Here is a 20949-nt window from a genome sequence, read left to right as displayed (position 1 = left end):
AACGCGAAGGAGAAATCAGTAATTAAGCACATCTTCCCTACACCCTTGTACATGTTCACGTCGCCCTCTATCTGTTTGATCTCGTCGATAGTCAATTGGAGGATACGACGTTCCCGTTCCTTCGCAGCAGTTTGTTGCACCGAAAGATTGAGGGCCCTCTGGGACTGTATGGCAGTTTGTTGGATTTGAACCAGAATCTGGACGCTCCTCTGAGCTGGAGCGGGTAAGAGAGCAAAACCGAAGGGTAAGAACCTTCCTTAAGGTATCGTCCGAAAGAGACATTTTGGTTGGAATAGGTAGAATGAAGCTGGGGGCAATGTGTGGTCGTGATCGTGAACGGAGTTGCAAAATAAAGCTCGCGCGTCTGCCCTCACCATCCCCAGATTCACGCTCTCCAATCTTTTGCTCTAATTCGCGTCTTCGTCTCTAAAATTTATTTCTGCCCTTAAAGTTGATCTCTCTCAACTGAACTATGGCTTCATTCGAAGACTACGACGAGTTTGGCAACTATATTGGCGCAGACTTGGACTCTGACGAGGAGGAGGAAATCCAACAAGAGGAGTTTTTACAGCAGCCAGCTGCCCCTACTGCCCCTCTAGAAGGCTACGATGATGTTGCAATGGAGGAAGCGAACGATATGGCGCTTATGGAAGTTGATGGTCTGTGGTCGATTCCAAGTATCATACATACGGTTTACATTCCATCCTAGAACCTTCACACAACGCTGTGATTCTTCACGAGGATAAACAGTACTATCCTTCAGCAGAGGAGATTTATGGCCCGGGGGTGGAGACCCTTGTCCAGGAAGAGGACGCCCAACCGTTAACCGAGCCTATCATCGCCCCAATAAAAGTGCGCAAATGGACGGTGGAGGAGAAAGATATGCCAGAGACGCGGTTTGACAAAGGGTGCGTTCACTCGTCGTTTGGAGAGAAATTGATCACATTTAACGTGAAACTAGGTTTTTGTTGAACATGACAGCGTTTCCCGAAATGATTCGAAATGTCGCAGTAGTGGGCCATCTCCATCATGGGAAAACAGCGCTTTTGGATATGCTTGTCTTCGAAACCCATAAACTCATTTGGGACGCGGATGCCCCAGTAAGTCTCAGCACAGACACCTCTTATGTGCCGCCTGAAGTCTTTTGTTACAGACACGCTACACCGACACTCACATCCTATCTCGAGAACGCGCGATATCCATAAAATCCTCTCCTATGTCCCTTATCCTTTCCACTACCTCTGGAAAATCACATCTGGTGCACCTCATCGACACACCTGGGCATGTTAATTTCGTTGATGAAGTTGCTTGCGCCATCCGTCTGGTAGACGGCATTCTATTAGTTGTTGATGTTGTAGAGGGGGTAAGCTACTCTGCGCCATAGTAAGAAACCTTTTTCTGACTATTTTGCCAGCTTATGGTCGGCACAGAATCTGTACTCAGACATGCTTTACAAGAGGGCGTGAAAATCACTTTGGTCGTCAATAAAATTGACAGGCTTATTCTTGAGTTGCGAATCAAGCCCGCCGACGCGTACTACAAAATCAAACACACCATCGAGGAGATAAACACTTTCATAAGGTGCGTGGCTTCATAGCGAATGAGAGTCGTTCTTATGTTGGAGGCTGCCAGTGCAATTGATCCCGATCCAGCATTGAGGTTGAGTCCGGAAAACGGGAACGTTGCTTTCGCCAGTACTGACATGAATTGGTGTTTCACGCTCCGATCCTTTGCGCAGATGTACGCAGATACTTACGGTACGAGCCTCCTAAAAATGCGCATAAGTCAAATCTTATTTTTCTTGCAGGTTCTTTGGATGTCGGCTCATTCGCTGATCGGTTATGGGGAGATATCTATTTTGTTGAAGACACACGCAAATTTACCCGAAAACCATCCGATCCGGAACATAGCAGAACATTCGTCCACTTCATTTTGGATCCACTTTATAAACTTTACAGCCATGTACTCAGCGAAGAGACGGAGGACCTCAAGGATACATTGAAGGGTCTTGGTATTCAACTCAAACCTGTCATGTTCAAGATGGATGTCCGTCCTCTATTGAAGGCCGTTCTGGACCAATTTTTTGGCCCTGCGACGGGCCTTGTTGATGTAATTGTTGAAAACATTCCTTCACCAGTCGAGGGTGCTTTGGACAAGGTGATATGTTTTACGTCACCTATCCCAACTTTTGTTCTGATGCGTCCAATAGGTGGAAGCGACCTACCTAGGCCCACAAACATCTGACGTGGCTGCTTCAATGAAAGCTTGCGATGCAGATGGTCCTGTTATGGTACATGTCGCTAAACTTTATCACACCACGGACGCACAATCGTTCAGAGCTTTCGGGCGAGTGATGAGCGGCACTCTTCGCAAAGGGACGCCAATCAAGGTCCTTGGAGAAGGTTACTCACCAGAAGACGAAGAGGATATGATGACCGCAACCGTCGAAAATCTTTGGATCAGCGAATCTCGGTTAGTTCGGATCTTTCTTTATTTTTGGGAAATTAATGGGTTCGGAACAGCTATTTCATTCCAGCAGATGAAATCCCGGCGGGGAATCTTGTCCTTATTGGTGGTGTGGATGCCTCTATCTCCAAAACAGCGACTCTCGCAGGAGTCGGCATTGAAGAAGATCTGCACATTTTCCGACCTATCAAGCATATGACACAATCCGTTCTCAAAATCGCCATTGAGCCCATTGCTCCTTCGGAACTTCCGAAAATGCTTGCCGGATTGCGGAGCATTAACAAATCATATCCGCTTGTATCCACGAAGGTCGAGGAAAGCGGAGAGCATGTTGTGATCGGTACTGGAGAGCTGTACCTGGACTGTGTGATGCATGATTTGCGCAAGCTATTCTCCGAGATCGAGATCAAGGTATCTGATCCGGTGACTAAATTCTGCGAGACCGTACTGGAGACCAGTGCTCTGAAATGTTATGCAGACACACCGAACAAGAAGTGAGCTTTTATGTTATCTTTTGAAAATTTTGGAAACTGATGATATCGACGTAAAGAAATAAAATTACGATGATTGCAGAGCCGTTGGAGCGCGGCATTGCTGAAGATCTCGAACGTGGACGCGTCAACATGAGGATGACGGCGAAGGAGAGGGGAAAATTCTTCGAGGAGAAGTATCAGTGGGACTTACTTGCGTCACGGTCGATATGGGCCTTTGGTCCCGATGAAAATGGGCCTAATATTCTCTTGGATGACACGCTGCCGTCTCAAGTGAATTGTGTCTTTCTTTCTTCTTAAATCCTTCTCACAACCTTCCAGATCGACAAGAAGCTGCTGGGAACCGTTAAAGAACACATTAAGCAAGGATTCCAGTGGGGTGCACGAGAAGGTCCCTTATGCGACGAACGTGGGTCTGCATCATCTTGTTTCTGGGCAATCGTTGTTGAATCATTTTCCCTGAACTCTTAGCAATGCGAAATGTCAAGTTCCGGCTCTTAGATGCAAGCCTAGCCCAAGAACCAATCTTCCGCGGAGGCGGACAGATTGTGCCCACTGCCCGTCGTGTTTGCTATTCTTCATTCCTAATGGTGAGAGCCCCTTTTTCTTGTAAAAGAATTTCGTCTGATAATTGATAGGCGACGCCAAGACTAATGGAACCAGTCTACTATGTTGAAGTCCAGGCACCTGCTGACTGTATATCGGCGGTATACACGGTTCTGGCACGCCGTCGTGGACATGTCACTCAAGATATCCCCAAAGCTGGATCGCCGCTATACACCGTCAAAGCCCTCATCCCAGTAATAGATGCCAATGGGTTCGAAACTGACCTCCGAACAGCAACGCAAGGACAAGCCTTTTGTCTGCAAGTGTTTGACCACTGGTCAATTGTGCCAGGTACGACGTGGTGTTTTCTCACAGGAGTTGACGTCGAACGTGTTTTCAGGTGATCCCACGGACACGAGTATCAAACTTCGACCTCTGGAACCTGCTTCGGGACAAGCGCTAGCGAGAGACCTCGTGCTGAAGACACGTAGACGGAAAGGTTTGGGCGACCAGATTGCCGTGTCAAAATATCTCGACGATGAGTTTGTGGTGAGTGCTCAAGCTGAGACTTTCTCAATCATTGTTGATATGTTTTCTGCAGTTGGCCCTGTCTGCTTCTGGTCATGCTGATCTGCTAGGTTAGAGTGTCGGCTTGTGTCGGCTTGAGTTGTCTCGAAAGATGGTGGATCTTGATTGATTTTCTGTTGCTAACTACGTACAACAAAAATACCATGCCATTCTTTACTTTACTGACTCTCACCCATGAAGTAGCTAAGAGGTTGCATGACACCCCGTGAATGTAGAAAGTTCACTTTCAACCAGGTAGATTAGTTGTTTGAAATGGCGTACCTCAGGAGGTGGAGGCTTACAACCTCACTCCGGTCCAGGCTGATTGGGGCGGACGTCCTCGATGGCCATAAGGGACAAAATAGACGCGATTTCAATTCCAATTCGTGTTGTCCAGAAAGAAGGTTCGATTTCGCCGTAGAATACTGCCAGCTCTAGCCAACTGCAACGCGAGGTTAAAGTTTGCCGCAAAGCTACATGCACATGTGGTCGTGTGAAAGTGTTCCTGATGCCACGTATACCGTTCAAGCTTGATCTCGGTATTTAGGAATTGACGCTCCCCGCAAACAAATTTACAGCTCATCACCCACTCGTTCCTCTTTCCTTCTCTCTTCTTATATTTTTTTTCTGGTCCTTCGTATTACAATGCGAAGCGTAGCGCTCTCTGTTATCGCCCTCGCCGCCTCTGGCGCGTTGGCACAATCTGACGCTCCCAAGCCGACGTTTACAGTGAGGCGTCGTCTCGACTGAATCGACATGCTCAGACCACTGACGTATGTCTAGCCTTCCAACATCAAGGCTCCTTTCGTTGAGCAATTCACGGAAGACTGGTCAGAACGTTGGACGCCCTCGGAAGCCACCAAGAAAACTCCCGTCGGCGGCGAAACATTCAGTTACGTTGGCAAGTGGGAGGTTGAGGACCCTGCCATTTCTGTCATCGAGGGAAAGAAAGGTCTTGTCGCCAAAAGCAAGGCCGCCCACCACGCCATTTCTGCCCCCTTTGCGACGCCCATTGATTTCAAGGACAAGCCCTTGGTCGTTCAATACGAAGTCAAATACCAGAAGGGTGGTAACTGCGGCGGTGGTTACGTCAAACTTCTGGAGGATGGCTTCCAGACCAGCGGAAAGGAGTTCTCAGACACTACTCCCTGGGTGGTTATGTTCGGCCCTGATCTGACGTGTCCCGGCACCAAGGTAAACCATATGTCGTGTCCATTGCTTCCCTGGCGCTAACGGGTTGTGTTTCAGGTGCACTTTATCTTCCGTTATAAGAGTCCTAAGACTGGCGAAACCGAGGAGAAGCACCTCAAGATTCCTCCCCGTCCCTCTATTGAGAAGTTGACTAATCTCTACACCCTCATTGTTCAGTAAGCACAACTTTTCAGCCGAGTTGACGTCAAGTCTTATCTACTTTGCAGCCCTAATAACACTTATAATGTACTCGTCAACGGCGAGAGTGACAAGACTGGAAGTCTCCTTGAGGACTTCGAGCCTTCTGTTAACCCCTCGAAGGAAATCGATGACGCAAATGACAAGAAGCCCGAGGACTGGGTTGAGGAGAAGACGATCGCTGATCCTGACGCCAAGAAGGTTAGTCTCTTTTTCAGTCAGCCAGAAATGTCGTCGCTGATGATATCTTAAAGCCCGCTGACTGGGATGAGGACCAACCATACGAAATCCTCGATGAGGAAGCCGTGAAGCCCGAAGGCTGGTTGGATAACGAACCCCTCAGCATTCCTGATCCCGGTAAGTTGTTTTTCTAGGTGTAACCGAACATCAACTTATTATATTTGCAGATGCTACCAAGCCTGAGGAGTGGGATGACGAAGAAGACGGCGATTGGATCGCTCCCACTGTTGCTAACCCCAAGTGTGCTGAAGCCCCTGGTTGCGGTGAATGGAAACGGTTGGTCCTTCTCCTCTAAGTTAGAGTTACTGTTTAATCTATCGACTTCATCCAGACCTTTCAAGGCTAACCCCGAATTCAAAGGAAAATGGTTTGCCCCCAAGATTGACAACCCCGCATACAAGGGCGTCTGGGCTCCCCGCAAGATCCCCAACCCCAACTACTTTGAGGACCTCACCCCAGTGAAAACTTTGTCTAAAATTGTAAGTGTATAGCGCAAGTGGGGGAATCTCACTAATACCTCATCAAGGGTGGCGTTGGAATTGAACTGTGGACCATGACTGAGGATATCTTGTTCGACAACATCTACATTGGTCACTCTCCTGAGGACGCCAAGGCATTCGCTGCTGAGACCTTCGAGGTTAAGAAGCCTCTGGAGGTCGCCGCCGAGAAGCCATTGGCCTCTGATGACGAAGAGGAAGAGAAGCCCTTGTTCAAGGATGACCCTATTGTCTGGATCCGGTCCAAGGTTCAATCCTTCGTTGAAGCCGCCAAAGTCGACCCTCTCGATGCCTTCAAGACTCAACCCGAGACTGGCGCTGCGCTTGTTGGTGCCCTATTCACTCTCTTTGGAATGCTCGGAGCTCTCTTCGGCATCATCGGCGGTGCCTCCAAGCCCGTCGTTACCAAGGTTTGTGTTACTATACGTTGATATAATCGACGCGCTAACGTGTCTTCCCTAGTCGGCCAAGAAGACGGATGCCGTTACCCCTGATGACAAGAAGAAATCCGAAAAGGCACCTGTGGCCCCTGCTGGTGATGTAAAGAAGGACGAGGGCAACTTGAAGAAGCGCAATGTGAAGTAGATGGACTGCTTGTAATCACTAAAATGCAAAGGGGGGGGCTTTTCTGTGGTATGCCTATCGAACTTGCGTTCCTCCGTATATGTTGTCGACTAGCTACTTGTTTCGATACTTGGCTACCTCGACAGCGCTGGGAGAGCGTTGTCGAGGTTGTGATAACTACTCTACTAAATGCCAACTAAAACACTACATTCTCGTTGAGTTTGTTTACCTTCGGAGATGCTGCCAAACAGATAAATGACTCGCGTTTACTTTTTTTCTCGTTTATGATTCGGTTAGACGTTCCACTAAGGTTGTGCAAATCTCTCCGACAGTCCCTTCGTTTCTCTCTCTTTACAATGTCGCGCCGCTCCGCCTCCTCCTCACCCTCGCCCCGATGTTCAAAACGTTTGAAGAGGGACCATCTCACCAAGGAGGACTTCAAGAATGGTGTATTTCTCGCTCCTATGGTACGGTCTGGTGCATGTGAGTAATTATACTCAGATGTGGTATCATAATCTTATAAGTAGTGCCCACACGCTTGTTCGCTTTGAAACACGGTGCTACCCTCGTATGGGCCCCAGAGATCGTCGACAAAGCTATCCTTCATTCCACACGTGAGGTCGATCGTGAGTTGTCTTCGAATATGCACTATATATAACACGTTCAAACCGATAATCGCAGCTATAACCGGCGTTATTTCGTACAATGGCGTCTCCCGCGCCATTTTCGCGACGCATCCAGTGGAAAAACCCTACCTCATCTATCAAATCGGTTCTTCAGACCCCGAACTCGCGGTCCAAGCCGCCAAAATGGTGATGCAAGACGTATCGGGTATCGACCTCAACTGCGGATGTCCGAAACCCTTTTCAACGCACGCCGGGATGGGCGCGGCGCTGCTCACGAACCCGGACTTGCTCTGCTCCATCCTGACTGCGTTGAGGCGGGAAATGCCCCCCGAGATAACTGTCACTGCGAAGATCCGCTTGCTTCCCTCCCAAGAGGATACTTTGAAGCTCGTGGAGAGGATCGTGAATACGGGGATAAGCGCGTTGACGGTTCATTGTCGGACGAGGAATATGCGGGAGAAAGACCGGGCTGTTATTGAGCGGTTGAGGGAAATTGTTGAATTTGTTGAAGGGTTGGGGAGGGGTATTGCAGTCATTGAGAATGGTGATTGTATGAGCTGGGAGGACGCGAAGAGGGTGCGGGAGACGACTGGAGCGCATTCGGTTATGATTGCGCGAGGAGCTGAAGCCAACCCTTCTTGCTTCTCCTCGAACCCTCTCAAGGATATCGAAAAGACCCTGATACCCGCTTATCTCCGCGTGGTACGCATTTTTGCACGCACGTATCATCACCCATCCGCTAATGCCTACAGGTAGGGCAAATACCTCGACAATCATTGGGGTTTGACAAAGTTCTGCGTAGCACAATTCAAGGCTCCTAGGATTGTTTATAAAAAGGTAGACGCAACCGCACTCAAGCAAACTCTGGCACAGGCCAAGGGCTATGACGACATGAGTTCATTTGCTGGCTCTTGGACGGGCGAGAAAGAAATGCTCGAAATTATCAAAGAGATTGAAGAGAGACCTCCCAGGGACCACCGTATGATACTGGCTACTTCTTTGGCACACGATCATGCCTCGAATGCTGCAGAAATCGAGAATGACCCTTATATCACACCTGAGGGTACCCAAAATCCCGAACCCCCCGGCTCTAGAGCTCCTTTTCTCCCAGCTAATATAGGACGAAATCTTCCTCCAATGTTGTCTGGCCAAGATCCAATGACACCTACGCCAGGCGGCGGCATAATGACAACTGCAATTTGATTCGGAATTCCAGCCTCCAGCCTCCAAAGATCCTTTCCTTTGTATTCTACTATATACATGTAGCCTTTGATCCGACGCTGTCCTCGTTAATGCTCCTTCCCCCAATTTATTGCTAATCAGGGCAACGGCGGCTCCACTTCATCCGCTTCGATTTCAACCAACTCCCGACCCTCCTCCACCATTTCGCCGTTCTTGCACCCAACTGCTTTCACCACCCCTGCTGCATCGGCACGAAGCACGGTCTCTGTCTTCATGCTCTCCAATACAATGATAGCCTGCCCTTTCTCGACGCGGTCGCCGAGCTTCACTCGCACATCAACCACCAGGCTGGGCATTGGCGCTTTCAGGGCTCCCTTAGTTGCTTTCAAGAGATCCCCACCGAGGGACAGTAACCAATTCGGCGAAGGCAAAACAAGCGTCGTTTTGTGTCCATCGCTAAACACATGAAGGCGCTCCATGGTGTTGGGCGACGATGAAGCAGGGAGTGCTGCTGGCGGAGATTGAGAGACGATGGTCGTTTGAGAGTAGTTCGCGTCTAGCTGTGTGGAAATTGTGGTTGGCGAGGATAACGTAGCTGGTACATTAGAGAACTTTGTGGTGCCCTTTGATGTATTCACGGTAACGTCGAAGCGCCCTGGGGTAGTGTTTGCGACATTGACAACCACCTGTTGATCGGTCGTGTTCTCAGCCTGTAGAGTGACAACACGTTCGTATTTGTCCCCTCCAAATCGACGCGAGGTGAGCGACGTCCAGGGCGAAATTTGTGTGGTTGACCCAATTGAACTTGAATGGTCTCGGAGTGCAACAAAAAGAGCGGCTTGCGCAAGGATTTCAGGACTCGGCTCCTCTACTGGTGGGAATAGTTCGTCAAAGTGTTTCTGTTAGTTAATTAGCTTCCTTGTGATGTAAAGTAGTGATGCAACGAACAGGAATGAACCCCGTCTCGACTTCCCCGTTGATAAAGGATTTATTGCCTGCCAACGTTCTTAAAAATTCTACATTGGTGGATACACCAACGACGTGGTACTCATCCAATGCCTTGCGCAACATGCGCAGAGCCTCCGTCCTGTCTCTTCCATGAACAACTACTTTCGCAATCATGGGGTCGTAGAAAACTCCTATCAGAGCCCCCTGTGTGAAGCCTTGCTCAATTCTGAGGGAAGGAGTGATGGAAATGGAGTCATGCGAGGAGAGCGAGGGCGTCAACGCTGACCGGGTGGAGGTTTGAGAGGGAGGAAGAGGAGCAAACGGAGGGGCGAAGATGTGTGTTGGCGTGGGCGTTGAGAGGTAGAGAAGAGATCCAGAGTCTGGAAGGAAGTTGTTTCGTGGGTTCTCGGCATATATGCGCGCTTCGAACGCATGACCAACGAGAGGAATACATTCTTGAGCGAGCGGAAGAGGATTCCCAGATGCAACCTTTGGTTTAAGATGAGCATCCGGATAAACCAAGACGGGCGAATGTGCCAACCTCTAATTGCCATTCGACGAGATCAAGACCTGTAACCATTTCAGTGACAGGATGTTCAACTTGTAAACGGGTATTCCTTGAGATGTTCTGTTAATTCATGAAAAGCTGTACTAAAAATAACCTACATCTCCATAAAATAAAACCTCTGGGTATCATTGTCGAAAATGAACTCAACGGTTCCTGCACCGACATAATTGACGGCGCGTGCAGCAGCTATGGCTTTGGCACTAAGGTCCGCACGGAGTTCAGGAGAGAGACCAGGTGCAGGGGCCTAGAACGTAGTGACAATCGTACCTGCGAAGAAAGCAAAACAACGTACCTCCTCAATAATCTTCTGGTTTCGTCTCTGAACAGAACAGTCACGTTCCCAGAGACTTACGACACCGCCCAGGCTATCCGCGAAAACCTGGACTTCCACATGTCTAGGTCGCTCAATGTACTTTTCAACAAGTACGGTGTCATTCCCAAACGCTTTGAGAGATTCTCGTTGTGCAGACAGAAGCGCTTCGTTGAACGCAGAAACGGTGGGCGTCGTCACGGCCCTCATACCTTTGCCTCCTCCTCCATGGATAGCTTTGATAAGCACAGGAAAACCTTGGAAGTCTTTGATACAAGTTGTCATCAGAACAGGCGCGATAACGCACCTATCTGTTGAGCCTGCTCAAACAAAAAGGTTGCATCCTGATTCTCCCCATGATAGCCAGGAACACATGGTACTCCAGCACCTTGATAGTTCTGAGTCCGTCGCTATGTTTGGTGCAGCACCTAACAGAAACTCACTCGACATGATATTCTTGGATTCACTGTAAACAAGATAGATTAAAAAGAAGATAAATAACAAAATAAGCATCGTACAAACCTCTTCGAGCCCATGCTGACAATGGCGCTTGCGGGAGGTCCAATGAAAACAATCCCCGCCTCTGCGAGACGTTCCGAAAAGGTCGCATTTTCGCTCAAAAATCCATACCTGTCACAAGCCTTGTGAGTCTGGGTTGCCTATGACACGCGTATGGGGTGTACCCTGGATGAACAGCCTGGGTGGAGATCAGCACCATGTAAAGAACAATAGCTGGTAGCATGTAGGTTTCACCTGCGCGCCGCTACGACGACAGATATCTATTATCTTGTCCATTCTTAGCTAGTGCATTGCTCAGCAAAATACGCGAGTACTCCAGAACGCAAAGACTGACGTAGCTCTCAGCAGAGGGGGCGGGACCGATATTGTACGCCTCGTCCGCCTGTAGAATTACACATGTCAGTAATATCGGAGGAAATGACGTAAACTGGTATGCACCATTTGTACATGAAGTGAATCCTTGTCCACGTCGCTATAAACCGCCACAGTCTTGATGCCCAGCTTCTTAGCTGTACGAATGACGCGACATGCAATCTCTCCTCTGGATCAACAGTTAAATCCCAACGTCAAACAGCAGAACCAAGCTGACTTACCTGTTCGCGATGAGAATTTTGTCAAAGTGGGGCTTGCGTGCAATCCGGGTCAACCCTTCCCATCTAGAGTTATAATCTCGTCGAGATCCTCCGCGACCAACTCACCATGGCTTTCAGTCGTGTAACATTTCTTCTCAATCCTCCACGGGGTCCCTAAACCATATCCTCTTGTCGGTGTCGATGTTACCTTATTTGCCGGGCGTGACGTCGTTACTCGGTGGCTATTGGACAGGCGACCCAAGGATGTCGGTAGGCATCTCGAGGTTACAGAACGTTTGGTGGTCGGTATCATGATTCACGAATACGTTCTCTGGTATGCTGAAGAAGATGTTGGAAAGTACTAAAACTTGGAACGGAACACGGCAAGTTCAGCCAAGATCCGAATCACATGACCTATAATGCGACGCGACAAGGACGCGACGCGCGATAGTAAATCGCGCTTGGGGACCACTTACCATCAGTTATCAACATACTTGTTGGACCGAGAGGCGATATACAGAAGAAAAGTAAAACTAGCCAATGAAAGAGACCATATTGTTTGTACGACGAATATCAAGAAGAGAAAGGGAGATGGCATGGCTGCAGCCCGCCCAGCAAAATGATCAGTCGAATTTGGGTCGAATGCCGAAAATCCTTTAGGAATGCTACTTTCTCTACGTTGAGTGCTCTCGAAATCCTTGATTGCCCGCCTTGGGTCTAGTCGTGGATGTGAACAAAGTGTCAAATAGAATCAAAATAGAGTTAACATCCCCCACATGGGTGAATAGTCACCCATAAGTAATCGAGTAGGGGCGAAAAGCATCAAAAAGGACAGCTCATCTTCCTGACCCCCACCCGAGTCGAACGGATGACCTTGTGGAACTTCCAGATCTGGAATCACACGCTCTAATCCACTGAGCTAGGGGGCCTGTATTTGAATACTTTCAAAGACGTAGATGGGTTTATAATCCGTCTAGATCCACCACCAAGTTCGCAAGGACCAACCACATATGAGACGAAAAACAAGCTGTAGTAGTATAATGATAAGTGGGTTACAGAAGAAGAAAAATGCATATGTTGTCGAAAATGAGTGTTGGGGGGACTGTGTCATCTGATTCTAAGTGTCAAAGAGGAACAGACAAGAAAGCCAATGTGAACGACCGTGGATGCAGGTGAAAGGAAAAGAACTAGGGATCCACGGGTAAATAGCTGTGTATAAAGTATAGCGTGACGATCAACCTGAATTTAATGTGTGGAGTCCTTCCCTCCCTTAGTTGCATGTTCTGTTGCTGCGCCTCCTGCGTGTATGTATATGGATCCATCGTATGAATGAAGTTCAACCGCCCATGTACCTTTCTTCCTCCAAGCTCACATGATCACGCAGTCTTTGTCCTTTCCATTCTTACTGGTATCGCCATCCGAGTTTCGGTGAAGAATGGCACCTGGGTTGCCAGGTTGAGGCATCGCCTGGTTCTGGGAACCTTTTAACCGTTGAGCTGCACGCTTATCGCCTTGTTCTGCGGCTTTCTTGTAGTATGATATCGCCCTTGGCAAAACAATGATAAAAAGCCTCATCCAAGTAAAAGCTCAACTTACTGGGGTAGGTTCGCTTGCGTCCCAATCCCCACCTCCAAGAAATAACCAACAGCGTACATGGCCTTTGGCAGCCCCGCATCCGCCGCTCTCTGTGCCCACAGGAAAGCTTCCGTGTCTGATTGGGGAAGAACGCCAGGTGAACCAACAAGATACCACGCCGTTAGCGCAAAGCATGCATCACGATGATTTTGTTGAGCAGCAATGTTCTGCGAAAATTCAAAGATCAATGAGACGTCAGGGTGAAGTGGGTGAAGGACGCGCGTAATAGTGGATTGAGAGGGCGGGATCTTGAGGACACCCCATCTTCCCGTACTCATAGCACTCTCCTAGCCTGTACGCACTTGGCGCATACCCTAGCTCTGCTGCCTGGGCCAAAAGCTCCGTAGAATACTCATAGTCCACGAAAAGGACGTTGTCGACACCCCGTTCATGCAATAATGCCAACTCATGCAACGCATGGGGGAACTCGGCTGTCGCATTCTCCGCACTCCGCTTCAGCCACTTCACACCCTCCTTCGGGCTCTTCGACAGACCCAGCTCTCCGTTGAGTTCCGCAATGCCAAGTCGATACATCGCCCCTGGATGTAGCGCAGCCGTAGCTTTTCGGAAGAACGTCAATGCTTTCGCTGATTCTCTCCTACACCCCCATCCGTTCTCGCAGCATGTCCCAGCACGGTAAGCTGCATCAGGATGTCCATGCTTGGCGGCGAGGATAAACAACGGGTACGCCCGGTCAAAGTCTTGCCTGTTCTTGACGGTGCCAATGCCATTAGAATAGCAATCGGCTAGAAAGTACTGACTAGGCGGATGGCCTCTGTCTGCCAGACGTTTGAGCAGTGAGGTAGCTTCGCGGACGAGATCTTCGCGTTTCTCCAAGGCCTTTTCCACTTCCATCACATTTCCCAGCGTTTGTTGGGGGATCGGCAGCGACTTTGAAGCATCTATCATGAAAACGGCAAACTCGAACTGCAGGTCGGGGTCTTGGGTCTTCTTGGCATTTGCTCGGTAGAGCTCAAGAGTACGTTCATGAGAGAGAAGGGAGGCTTGATTACCGGGGCGAAGATGGGAGTGATCGAGGATTGGGCCAGCCGGCGGGGGGGATGGTGCGCGAATGGATTGTGAGGCGTTCGAGTTGGGTTGTCTATAAGGAGAATAGGAATCTCGACCAATAACGGGGTTGTAGGATGAATTCGGATGAAGGCCACTAGGGTTGATCGGCGAGTCGCCATTGAAAAAGTCATCGTTGTCGTCTTCTGGTTCTGGCGTATGGTCCTCATACTCCTGCTCCGGCTCATACTGGCTGGGTCGATGCGACATTGACTGCGGTTGTTGAGGAATAGGGGGACGTGGAAGCTCCCTGCTTGGGCGAGAAGGCATAGATTGTGGCTCGGGCTGGTTTTCTGGCTGGTAATCCTCCTGCAAGCCGAATTCAGTGGCCATGGACAGACGGTGTTGTTGCTGCTGTTGGGTGTACTGCTGACTATCCCATGTAGCAGGCTGGGAGCGTTGTTGGGCGTACGCTGCCATCTTTGATTCAGCCTGGATGAATGCAGGTGGTGATGGTGGTAAGAGAGCAGCAGAAGTTGAACAGGAGTTTATCCAGGCTTGCCGGTGTTCTACTTACATTCATGTCATCAATGGACTCCAACTTGATTTTTCTGCGTTTGGTCATGACGTGCATGACCTATTCCAGTTCTATCATAAACGCCCTATCGTAGTGACAATCCCACTAGTATTTATCTGCCCACCAGGATTTTCTGCTTTTCATTTTCACCTTGTTGCCGTGCCGCACACCCGTTTTCATTTAACCAAGCGCCTCGCTGGCGCTTGGCTAATGTTTGAGGGCAAGGGCTAGCCTAGGAGTCCCTCTGTTGGACCCATTTTCATGGGCAGCACTTGTCCTACTTCGTAATGGTGGTTGGTGTATGCATGTCCTTGCACGCGTCATCATGATCAGTTGCCGCTGTGGGGGTTGATCACTTTTTTTTGTCGTTATTATTTGGCGCACGGTGCTGAGCACCAATCAACATCGGCAATGCTGACAAGCAAGCTGGGCCTCAACATTGCACCACTCATGCACTCAAACCAAAAGGGAGATGAGTCCGAGAGATTTGGGACAGACCAAGGACAGACGTAACTTTAAGAATCAAAGATGCGTCACATGACTCACATCCGTTACACCACACTGCGCGTAATACTATTCGCCAAGGACTGGTTGTGGACAGTGGACTTACACAAAGGTGAGTTCAGAATCAATCTTCAAACCAAACTTCGAGGGTGACTCCCGAATTTTAGTTACTCGTTCTGTCAGCGTGACAAAACCCTCCACAGCTCCATAATGGAGTCGCTACGATCACGACCGTCTCAGGCACCTCGGAAAGCGCAACGCACTCCCACTAAACTCTCCAAGCAAGGTCCTGGTCCCGCACCGCGCGACCGAAACAAGACCCGCATCGATGACAAAATTAAGAAGCGCATGTCCATGCGATACGCTGACATATCGAGTCCGACAGAGCTGACAGGTCTGCCCGCGATGCCAAGTCTCGCGGGGATGACGTCGCCACCTGTGCGTGGAATGATGGGAGAAGGAGAAGAGGATGTGCGAGATCGAACGGGGTCGAAGGACGAGGCCAAGGTCGCAGTGAATGATAAGAAATTATTGAGTGCTGAGGATTTTGATCCTGATGCTTGTGAGTCGCGAATATATGACTTGAAGTGATAATGAAAGAGTCTCTCTGAATGAACAGTTCTGAAGCTGAAACTTGCAAACTCGACGGAAGCTGAGCTGAAATTACTCCAATCATCGTTGCATAAAGCAAAAGATGATACCGCTTCTGAGCTGCAGCGGAGTGTCTTCAAAAAGTACGCCGTGCTTTCCTCGCAGCTTATTTGCCTGACCCTTTGAAGTTATGCGGAATTCGTCCTGATCTCGAAAGAGATATCAGTCCTGGAAAACGAGATGCTTGAGCTAAAGGAGCTTCTATCAGACTACAAATCAATGCCGTCAATGTTACACATACCCGACCCAACCGCCATCTCCTCATCCTCTCTATCTACATACAAACGCTCCTCCGTCGCCGATCTTCGTGTACTCTACTTCAACCAAATGCAAGCCATCCACGCTTCAATTGAGGGCGCAGCCAAATTTGTCCCTACGACGCCTGGCAGACATGTCGTTGGTGAAATGGAGGGCGTACTCAGTCTTAACGCAGCCACATACAAGATCATCAATAAGGTGAAGTTCGTCGTGTTGAATGACGCAGTGTTGGTGGCTAAGAGAAGGAGACGGAATGTCGGAGGAAGAGAAGGCACTGGATCCACGGTAAATGAGGGAAAGCTTGTCGCGGAAAGATGCTGGGCTTTGAATGAAATGTTGGTTCTGGATACCAAAGATTCTGCAAGTACGTCTGGAATCTGTTAAAGCGGACACGGTTGTTGAGGCGACTTTTTAGGCATGACGAATGTCTTCAAAATAAGACATGGGAAGGAGACCCATGTTTATCGAACGGATACTCCGCAGGAGAAGAAGAGTTTATTGTCTCAATTCCGTCAAGTAGCCGAAGAGCTCTCGGCGAAGCGTCGCAAAGAGAGGGAGGGAGAACACGAACGGAGGAAGAGCATGTGGCAGGGCGGTGGTGGTGATGTGAGTCTTTTGGGGTTGTGAAGAACATCCAAAGGTCTGATAAGTGCTATAGCGCAGTACAACAATACCTCCAATGCCAGAGTGGATGGCTGACCTTGCGAAAAAAGGTGGTGAAATTCCAGGATCCGGAAACGATGCCAAGGAAAAGGCGGAGCGGGATGCACGGTTTGTCGGGGATTGGTCTGACGATCTGACTGTTGCTATTGCTCTGAAAGAGTGGCCCAAAGCTGTCGATCTTGTTGAACAAGGTTCCGTCTAGCCTCTTTTTATTTCGAAGAAGCTGACAGGTATTTCTTCAGGACAAGCCAAACTCTCAACTATTCCTCTGCTCGCGTCCAAACTACCGGCTCTCACGAATCAGCTGACCACATCACTGCTGGCGTCCCTCTCCTTGATGTCGAACCGAAAGTCTAGTGTCGTGCTCCTGATCTCCCTACTCAATCGGCTGAAAGCTGGTGCCCCTGCTCGGAGTACGTTCCTTGAAATGCGTAGCAAGGTGATTCGGGGACACGTGCGCAAGATACGATTTGAGGGCCACATCGGGTCGTACATTGGCGATCTTGCCACTGTTTACTTTACAGGAATCAAACATACGGCGGACTGGTACCTGGCAAGCTTCAAGGAGAATGAGGTGGCAAGTTGTAAGATCTTTATTTCGTCTTCACCTCTTGCGTGTATCTAACTAAGACGTTGAAGCCTTTATAACATGGGCCAAAGAGGGAATTCAGAGCTATGCCGAAACGTTCAGGAAACAGGTTTACTCCAAAGACGTCGACCCCAAGGTTGTGGAGGATGCTATTCAGATCACTCATACGCAGAGCAAGAAGGTGACACTATTTCGTTCATAGCAAAGCAGTAATCTTACTATCCTGCCTTTAGCTACTTCAAGAATATGGTCTCGACTTTCGATATCTACTCGACGAACTTCTCGTCCAACATCCAAAGGAAGCTGTCAAAGCTACTGCTGCATTCTCTCTTGACGGTCATCGCACATCAAAGCCCGCCATCCAATCATCCCCGCCTATCTCTGAGCCAGTCGAACAGCCACCTCCCTCCTTGCAACTACCACCCGCGCCTACACCTCCTACGTTATTAGATCCACCTATCCGACGTCGCCGGTCACCCGTACCCTCTTCACATTCCAGCAGCACCTCGTCCCTCCCACATTTCATAGGCACCGGAGAGTCGCTGCATCCCCCAGGAACACCCAACACCCTGATCTCGAACTTGGGGCTGCGCAATGCTAGCAGCCCTAGCTCCTATTCCAACGGGGCCCCACTGAATAACACTGCGCGTCCGGCAGTGTACCCAGGAGGCTTGGTAAACCGTAGTCGCACCCCGTCAGTTACACAACAATGGCAGGGAGGACCCCCACCCACCTCTGCGCCCATCCCTGATCTTCCGCTGACCTCTCCCGTGGCGAGACGACCTCGGTCTCCGCCTTTGAGTGCTAACCCGTTCCGTGCTGGTACTGTTGGTGGTGGTGGTGTGAAAGAACGAGTTGATAGAGACAGACCGCCCAGGTCTGTGAGGGGTAGTCCTGTCCCTTATAATCAAGGATCGCTCCCCCCAAGGTCTATCAACCGACCTGGGAGCGCGACGGGCCACCGGTTACCGCCTGTTGCTGTTCCGCAGAGGGAAGGAATGATTTAGGGAGGTGTGAAGTCACTTGTTTTTCTATTTTAATGGTCCAGGCAGCTGTATAAGTTTATAAATTGTATTTTACTGATGTCGCATATCAGGATTCAGCATGAATAATCCGTGGTTACAATCACTTGAGACAGTGTCCAATGTGTGATCTACGCAAAGGTACCTCCATAATTGTCGACACTTGTAGAATAATAAACCTGTTGTGTATCCCACAAACATTGATTAACAAAATCTCAAACTGGTGAACAATAAGAACATCAGCCATCTTGACTGGCCAATTTCATTATTTTATTCTTTCACATATTCTTCAGCTGAGTGGTGTTGCCATGGCTACCAAGACTATTTCACAAAGAAATTGTTTAAATATGCAAATTAAATGTGGTTGATGTTCTTATTGTTCTTCCTTTTGTAATTTTGAGAATTAATGTTTTCGGGATGCACATTCACTTCATTAATTTACAAGTGGCTATGATTAAGGAGGTACATATGTCCTGATTTGTCCTGAATATTTATTGGGCCCTGTCTCAAGTGAATATTCTTTCCAGTCAAACGTTGAACTACTGAAGCCAAAGTGCAAGGCAGACTTTAGCATGGTCACTTCAAGTGCGCTGGACGTCGCATCCAAAGACCGGGGTATTTTCATTTCAAACATGCTACAGGGGCAGTTTGTACTTGAAGTACAATAAGCGTCATAGTGTACAATACTTGGTGATTTCAAAAGCTCGAAAAAGGGCAAGGGCTGTTAAAGGCATGAACGATAGCGTGTCATCGTAAGTGAGCGAGTAAGTGTCATATGAGCAATAAATCAACTGTCCAAATGGTAGATGAAATGAGAAAAAACGAAGGAGTTGTCGGGGGCAGGTTCACACTTCAATAAGTTGACCTGGTCCTTCTCTTGTAGCTGCCCAAAGCGCCGAAAGCTGAGAGGCAGAACCCAAACACAAGCGCGACGAGAGCGCCGAGAGTTAGCCAGTTGGCATTCCCATACTGTGCACGATCGCCCTGATTGCGATAGCGTTGACGCGCGATTCCGAACAAAATCATGTCAATAACCCAAGCGACGAAGATGACAAGGAACGCAAGGCCAGAGAGGAGAGCCATGATAATGGTTCCCACGCGATGGAAAGCGAGACCAAAAAGTCCAGCAAAAAATGCGAAACCTGTGATGCCGGCAGCTTTGATGAAGGTTAGAACGGTGATAACAATCGCTAGCAGATCCAAGACACACCGAGTGGATGAAGGATCAAGGTCCTGGTGAGACTGTGGATAATGCTGGATTGAAGACGGGGGTTGTTCCTATGCAATATACAAGTTATACTTCAACTTTTTGTATAAGGTGGGGAACTAACTGGAAGCGGTAACCGACAGAAGGACTGTGTCCTGTGAAGCCAAAGACACCGTAACGAACGGTACTGCTGCCTGAACCAACGTGCAGAAATGATACCGATTGCCACGTAGGCGACGATACCGACACCTTGAGACTGTTCAGATGGATCAAGACAGTCTCAAGTGGAGGAGACTCACGAAGATCAGCAGGACCATAGCTGCGAAGCAAAAAAACACACCAGGAAGGGCGGGGCTGGGCATGATTTATTCTGAGGACGGCGCTTAGGAGTATTTGGAGGGCGTTGATGTGTTCGTAAGGATCGTTAGCTGGAACCAGGGAGCGTCTTATATGGAGAGGTAGGAGCAATGACGCAGCTCGAGACCATTTTTGAGATTTTGATGGAATTCGAACCCTTTTGGAAGCGTGCGACTCATGAGGTCATGCGATCCACGTGCTGCCTATGGTGGGCACGTGCCATAATCCGCAACTAATTCCCCCGACGTTGCGTGCAAGTCGCGTCTCTATCTAGTTTTCAGTCGAAAAGGACAGGCATACGGACCTCTTTATGTGGGAGCGAACACTGCAAGATCTGATTCGCGGATTGCGTGCCAACAAGAGTGATGAAGCAACGTTTATAGCGAAAGCAGTCGACGAAATTCGGCAGGAGATCAAGGGCGATGACATGGAGTTGAAGGCAGGGGCTGTATTAAAGCTCACATATGTGTGTATCGTCTCTGACTTTACGTCTGAATTGCATCCATTAAACTCTACTCGAAAAGCTCGATATGTTAGGATATGACATGAGCTGGGCCTCGTTTCACGTTGTAGAGGTGATGTCGTCTCCGAGAGTCCACTTGAAGAGCGTTGGGTATTTGGCCGCTGTGCAATCGTTCGAACAGGACACGGATGTTCTTATGCTCACAACCAATCTCCTGAAGAAGGTCAGCAACTGTCCTCTCAGCTTGGATCTCCTGCCTCATCAATCTCTTAGGACATGGGCTCTGCACCTGCAGACATTGCAGTTACACTCAATGGGATCTCTCACATTGTGACGCCCGACCTGGCTCGAGATCTCTCACCAGAGTTGATTGGCATGTTGAACCACTCGCGGCCCCACATACGAAAGAGAGCAATTTTGGCTCTCTACAAAGTAGTTGTAAAATATCCGGAGGCAATGAGTCACGCTCGTGCGCGTCTTGAAGAGAAGTTGGAAGATCCTGATTCTGGTGTGCAATTGTTGGACGTCCT

At 49.0% G+C, this 20949-nt stretch overlaps 6 protein-coding genes across 6 annotated transcripts; 4 read left to right on the top strand and 2 right to left on the bottom strand.

The window, feature by feature from the left end:
• Nucleotides 1-472: 472 nt before the first annotated feature.
• Nucleotides 473-4259, top strand: LACBIDRAFT_181468 (uncharacterized protein; the record flags this gene model as incomplete). Its single annotated transcript, XM_001874090.1, has 15 exons — nucleotides 473-659; nucleotides 710-908; nucleotides 962-1100; nucleotides 1154-1363; nucleotides 1415-1581; nucleotides 1633-1757; nucleotides 1808-2157; nucleotides 2210-2472; nucleotides 2523-2960; nucleotides 3017-3230; nucleotides 3279-3366; nucleotides 3429-3547; nucleotides 3596-3854; nucleotides 3904-4052; nucleotides 4105-4259. The coding sequence occupies 15 exons, from the start codon at nucleotides 473-475 to the stop codon at nucleotides 4144-4146; spliced, it is 2949 nt and encodes a 982-aa protein (XP_001874125.1). The 3' UTR covers nucleotides 4147-4259.
• A 456-nt stretch (nucleotides 4260-4715) lies between these two features.
• CNE1 (calnexin) lies at nucleotides 4716-6781 on the top strand (the record flags this gene model as incomplete). The annotated part of the gene is made up of 9 exons (XM_001874089.1): nucleotides 4716-4799; nucleotides 4854-5264; nucleotides 5319-5437; nucleotides 5489-5660; nucleotides 5714-5816; nucleotides 5867-5975; nucleotides 6031-6178; nucleotides 6226-6606; nucleotides 6671-6781. 9 exons carry the CDS (start codon nucleotides 4716-4718, stop codon nucleotides 6779-6781), a joined length of 1638 nt encoding a protein of 545 aa, XP_001874124.1.
• A 335-nt stretch (nucleotides 6782-7116) lies between these two features.
• On the top strand, nucleotides 7117-8142 carry LACBIDRAFT_228793 (uncharacterized protein; the record flags this gene model as incomplete). The annotated part of the gene is made up of 3 exons (XM_001874088.1): nucleotides 7117-7243; nucleotides 7288-7386; nucleotides 7442-8142. The coding sequence occupies 3 exons, from the start codon at nucleotides 7117-7119 to the stop codon at nucleotides 8140-8142; spliced, it is 927 nt and encodes a 308-aa protein (XP_001874123.1).
• Nucleotides 8143-8705: 563 nt separating this feature from the next.
• On the bottom strand, nucleotides 8706-11553 carry MCCA (3-methylcrotonyl-CoA carboxylase; the record flags this gene model as incomplete). Its single annotated transcript, XM_001873466.1, has 15 exons — nucleotides 8706-9179; nucleotides 9252-9467; nucleotides 9517-9742; nucleotides 9839-10005; nucleotides 10058-10133; nucleotides 10183-10328; nucleotides 10377-10651; nucleotides 10702-10782; nucleotides 10838-10860; nucleotides 10917-11024; nucleotides 11078-11091; nucleotides 11148-11195; nucleotides 11248-11295; nucleotides 11352-11454; nucleotides 11507-11553. Coding segments are annotated over 15 exons (2052 nt in total), but the record flags the coding sequence as incomplete, so codon positions are not given.
• Nucleotides 11554-15419: 3866 nt separating this feature from the next.
• Nucleotides 15420-19106, top strand: LACBIDRAFT_301374 (exo84 subunit/exocyst complex component; the record flags this gene model as incomplete). The annotated part of the gene is made up of 10 exons (XM_001874087.1): nucleotides 15420-15771; nucleotides 15829-15943; nucleotides 15989-16482; nucleotides 16534-16724; nucleotides 16777-16972; nucleotides 17024-17365; nucleotides 17421-17551; nucleotides 17604-18381; nucleotides 18467-18482; nucleotides 18917-19106. 8 exons carry the CDS (start codon nucleotides 15420-15422, stop codon nucleotides 18375-18377), a joined length of 2595 nt encoding a protein of 864 aa, XP_001874122.1. The 3' UTR covers nucleotides 18378-18381; nucleotides 18467-18482; nucleotides 18917-19106.
• A 138-nt stretch (nucleotides 19107-19244) lies between these two features.
• On the bottom strand, nucleotides 19245-19961 carry LACBIDRAFT_301373 (uncharacterized protein; the record flags this gene model as incomplete). The annotated part of the gene is made up of 4 exons (XM_001873465.1): nucleotides 19245-19549; nucleotides 19603-19670; nucleotides 19724-19848; nucleotides 19899-19961. 4 exons carry the CDS (start codon nucleotides 19959-19961, stop codon nucleotides 19245-19247), a joined length of 561 nt encoding a protein of 186 aa, XP_001873500.1.
• Between the last annotated feature and the right edge of the window lie 988 nt (nucleotides 19962-20949).

The sequence above is a fragment of the Laccaria bicolor genome, genomic scaffold, assembly GCF_000143565.1.
Source record: "Laccaria bicolor S238N-H82 LACBIscaffold_1 genomic scaffold, whole genome shotgun sequence".
Classification (NCBI taxonomy): domain Eukaryota; kingdom Fungi; phylum Basidiomycota; class Agaricomycetes; order Agaricales; family Hydnangiaceae; genus Laccaria; species Laccaria bicolor.
Note: the sequence above shows the minus strand (reverse complement) of the source record. Positions and strands in the feature narration are given on the sequence as shown.